This window comes from Formica exsecta, unplaced genomic scaffold (genome assembly GCF_003651465.1).
Source record: "Formica exsecta isolate Colony F162 unplaced genomic scaffold, ASM365146v1 scaffold108, whole genome shotgun sequence".
NCBI lineage: Eukaryota > Metazoa > Arthropoda > Insecta > Hymenoptera > Formicidae > Formica > Formica exsecta.
Window position 1 is genome coordinate 72,026 of NW_021848419.1, and position 2,681 is coordinate 74,706.

General features: G+C 34.1%; 1 protein-coding gene across 2 annotated transcripts in view; it reads left to right on the forward strand.

Moving 5' to 3' along the window:
- LOC115234652 (atrial natriuretic peptide-converting enzyme) overlaps positions 1–2,337 on the forward strand; it is a 46,113-nt gene extending 43,776 nt beyond the window's left edge. For both annotated transcript variants that reach the window (XM_029805876.1, XM_029805885.1), the window contains exons 17-20: positions 157–316; positions 491–614; positions 948–1,096; positions 1,475–2,337. In XM_029805876.1, coding sequence (XP_029661736.1) covers positions 157–316; positions 491–614; positions 948–1,096; positions 1,475–1,657 — 616 coding nt within the window. In that variant the 3' untranslated portion in view covers positions 1,658–2,337. The remainder of the gene's footprint in view (positions 1–156; positions 317–490; positions 615–947; positions 1,097–1,474) is intronic.
- Positions 2,338–2,681: the final 344 nt, after the last annotated feature.

A 2,681-nucleotide genomic window follows, 5' to 3' on the forward strand; every position in this document is an offset into this window, starting at 1 on the left:
TATATATATATATAATTTATGATTAAACCAATTAACGTTTATGCGAGAAGAATATAACTCGAAATCTTGAGCTGCAAATTTTTTTATCACATGTTAATAATAATTAACAAAAAAATCTAAAAAAAAAAACGAAGTGATTCTCTCTTACATGAACAGTTTTAGTCATTCGGAGGTATCTGGTTGGACGATACAGCTCGGTATTACTAGAAGACTCTCTCACTCTTTTATGGGCCAAACATTAAAAGTGAAACGTGTGATTTCCCATCCGAATTACAACTTGGGTGCCGCTCACGACAACGATATCGCGTTGTTCCAAGTAAATACACATTTTATTAAGTATTTTGGACCAACAATATGCAAAATATTTAAGCTTTTATATTTGATATATATACCTATATCTATCACATATAAAATTATTAATTCTTATTCAAATTCAAATGTTATTTTTTTAACTTTGATATCTTTTCATGCAATATACTCTGTGTCGTAGCTGGAAAGACCAGTTCAATACAACGATCATCTAAAGCCCGTGTGTTTACCAACTGCTGCCACTAATCTTACACCCGGTACACTTTGTACTGTCATCGGCTGGGGCAAGAAAAACGATACCGATTGTAAGTATTATTAGGGGAAGATCGCCGAAAATTAATGAAATCAAAATAAAAATGTATATCAATAGAGATTTACTAGAGACTGCGCTTTTCTCCTATTCGTTTACAGTAGAAACTTTTAGAGCAAAAGCGAGAGATAAATGAAATCTATAGTTTTGAATTGAAATCGCTTTAAATGTAAGATATCGTCTCTAAAATAAACTTTTCAGTCCACATTCTTGCTTTGAACTTTTTAATTAATTATACTAATTTAATTAATTATACATAGAGTATTAATATGATTTTTCTCTTTTTTCAAAAATTGAAATCGATTGTTATTTCATTGCTTTACCTTAGCGTCTGAATATGAGCCGGCCGTAAACGAGGTCGAAGTTCCTGTTCTAAATCGACAAATTTGCAACATGTGGTTAGCGCATAAAGAATTGAACGTCACCGACGGAATGATTTGCGCTGGCTATCCGGACGGAGGAAAGGACGCATGTCAGGTAAATTTTTTAAATTAGCTTCGTCTTACATAAGTGTCTTCTCCGCATAGATTATGACAAAAAATATTATCCATATTAAAAAAAAATCGAGAATTGTTTTCCAATACGTCTTAAAACCGCAGTGTTATTGCTAGAGTTTAATTACTTAATATTAATTATCAAGATATCTCTCTTTCTCGCTATCTCCTAAATGAGGATTGCGAAATATTGTTAAACTATTTAATTATATTATCCCGATCCTGTAGAATGCGGATAGTTTCTCGTACAATGTTTTAGTCATGGAACAACTTTAGTGTATTCAAACAAAAATACGTTACGTTATTTTCCATTATCATTTTTGCAAATAAAAAATAACGCGAAATTGCAAATTACTTCAAGGGCGATTCCGGAGGGCCTCTGTTGTGTCAGGATAAGCACGACAAGCAGAGATGGTTTGTCGGCGGAATCGTCAGCTGGGGCATAAAATGCGCCCACCCAAAACTGCCCGGGGTCTACGCTTACGTGCCCAAATACGTACCGTGGATCAAAGAAGAAATGTCTAAACATTCCAAGAATGATTAGAGCAACGGAAAAGCGTAATCGATCGAGATATTCAACAAAACGTTTGGATAAAATTGTTGACAATATTGAAATAACTAAAATAGAAGCAAAAAGAAGGATGCAGACTTTCGCCTGACGTAGAGGGAATCGAAAGTAAATATGTGTATGGTCTGTATTGTCTTAAACATCATTCACAGAAGATAGTATTTTCTACATATCTGAGAAGAGAAGAGAGCCGAATATTAAACAAAGATCATTAGTCTCGTCAATTGAATAATCACGGATGACAGGAGCTGATAAGAATCACCGATGAGAGCTAGCAATGTTTACTAAGTTTTGGATGATAAATACCGACGCGATGCGATCAATCTTTTCTCGAGTGATAACAGTAAGATTAATTCACTTTAGTCAACGGGTAACCGTGGCAGGAAAAGTTCTTCTAATATCGTGAATTATTATTAACATGCCCGAATATTGGATATTTCGCAATTCTCTTAGTCATAGCTCGTCCGACTAAACATAAAATTTCATCCCTTCGCGACTTTTCGTAAGAAGAATTATATGATAAGCCACTCGAACAAGGAGAATCAGATAATCGGAAACATATAGGATACACTTATTTTATTTAAATGCATACGGACGCAGTACTCCTATTCTATAACTTTTAACAACAAATTCGCTATCGTGACAACGTCGTTGCAAAGTTAGAGAATAGGCCTACTGTGGACGTTTACATACATAAGTTCAAATAAAACAAGCCATTTTCTAGGAAGTTACTAGACAAAAGAGAGGATCAACATGCCGATGTGTGTACTTTTGGTATTGAAATAAGAAAACAAAAAAAACTTGAGGCTTTGTGCACAAAAACGAAAATCATCGCATATGATGCGACAAAAAATATTTTGTATTGCTGCCGATTTTAGGACAGCTGTATATGAGCCACCAAGTGGTCAAAATTCTTGATTTAAAGGGTGTGCGTTTAACGGTATTCATTGATAATTAATGTTTAATGGTATTGATATGAATCATTTTTGAGAAAGGAATA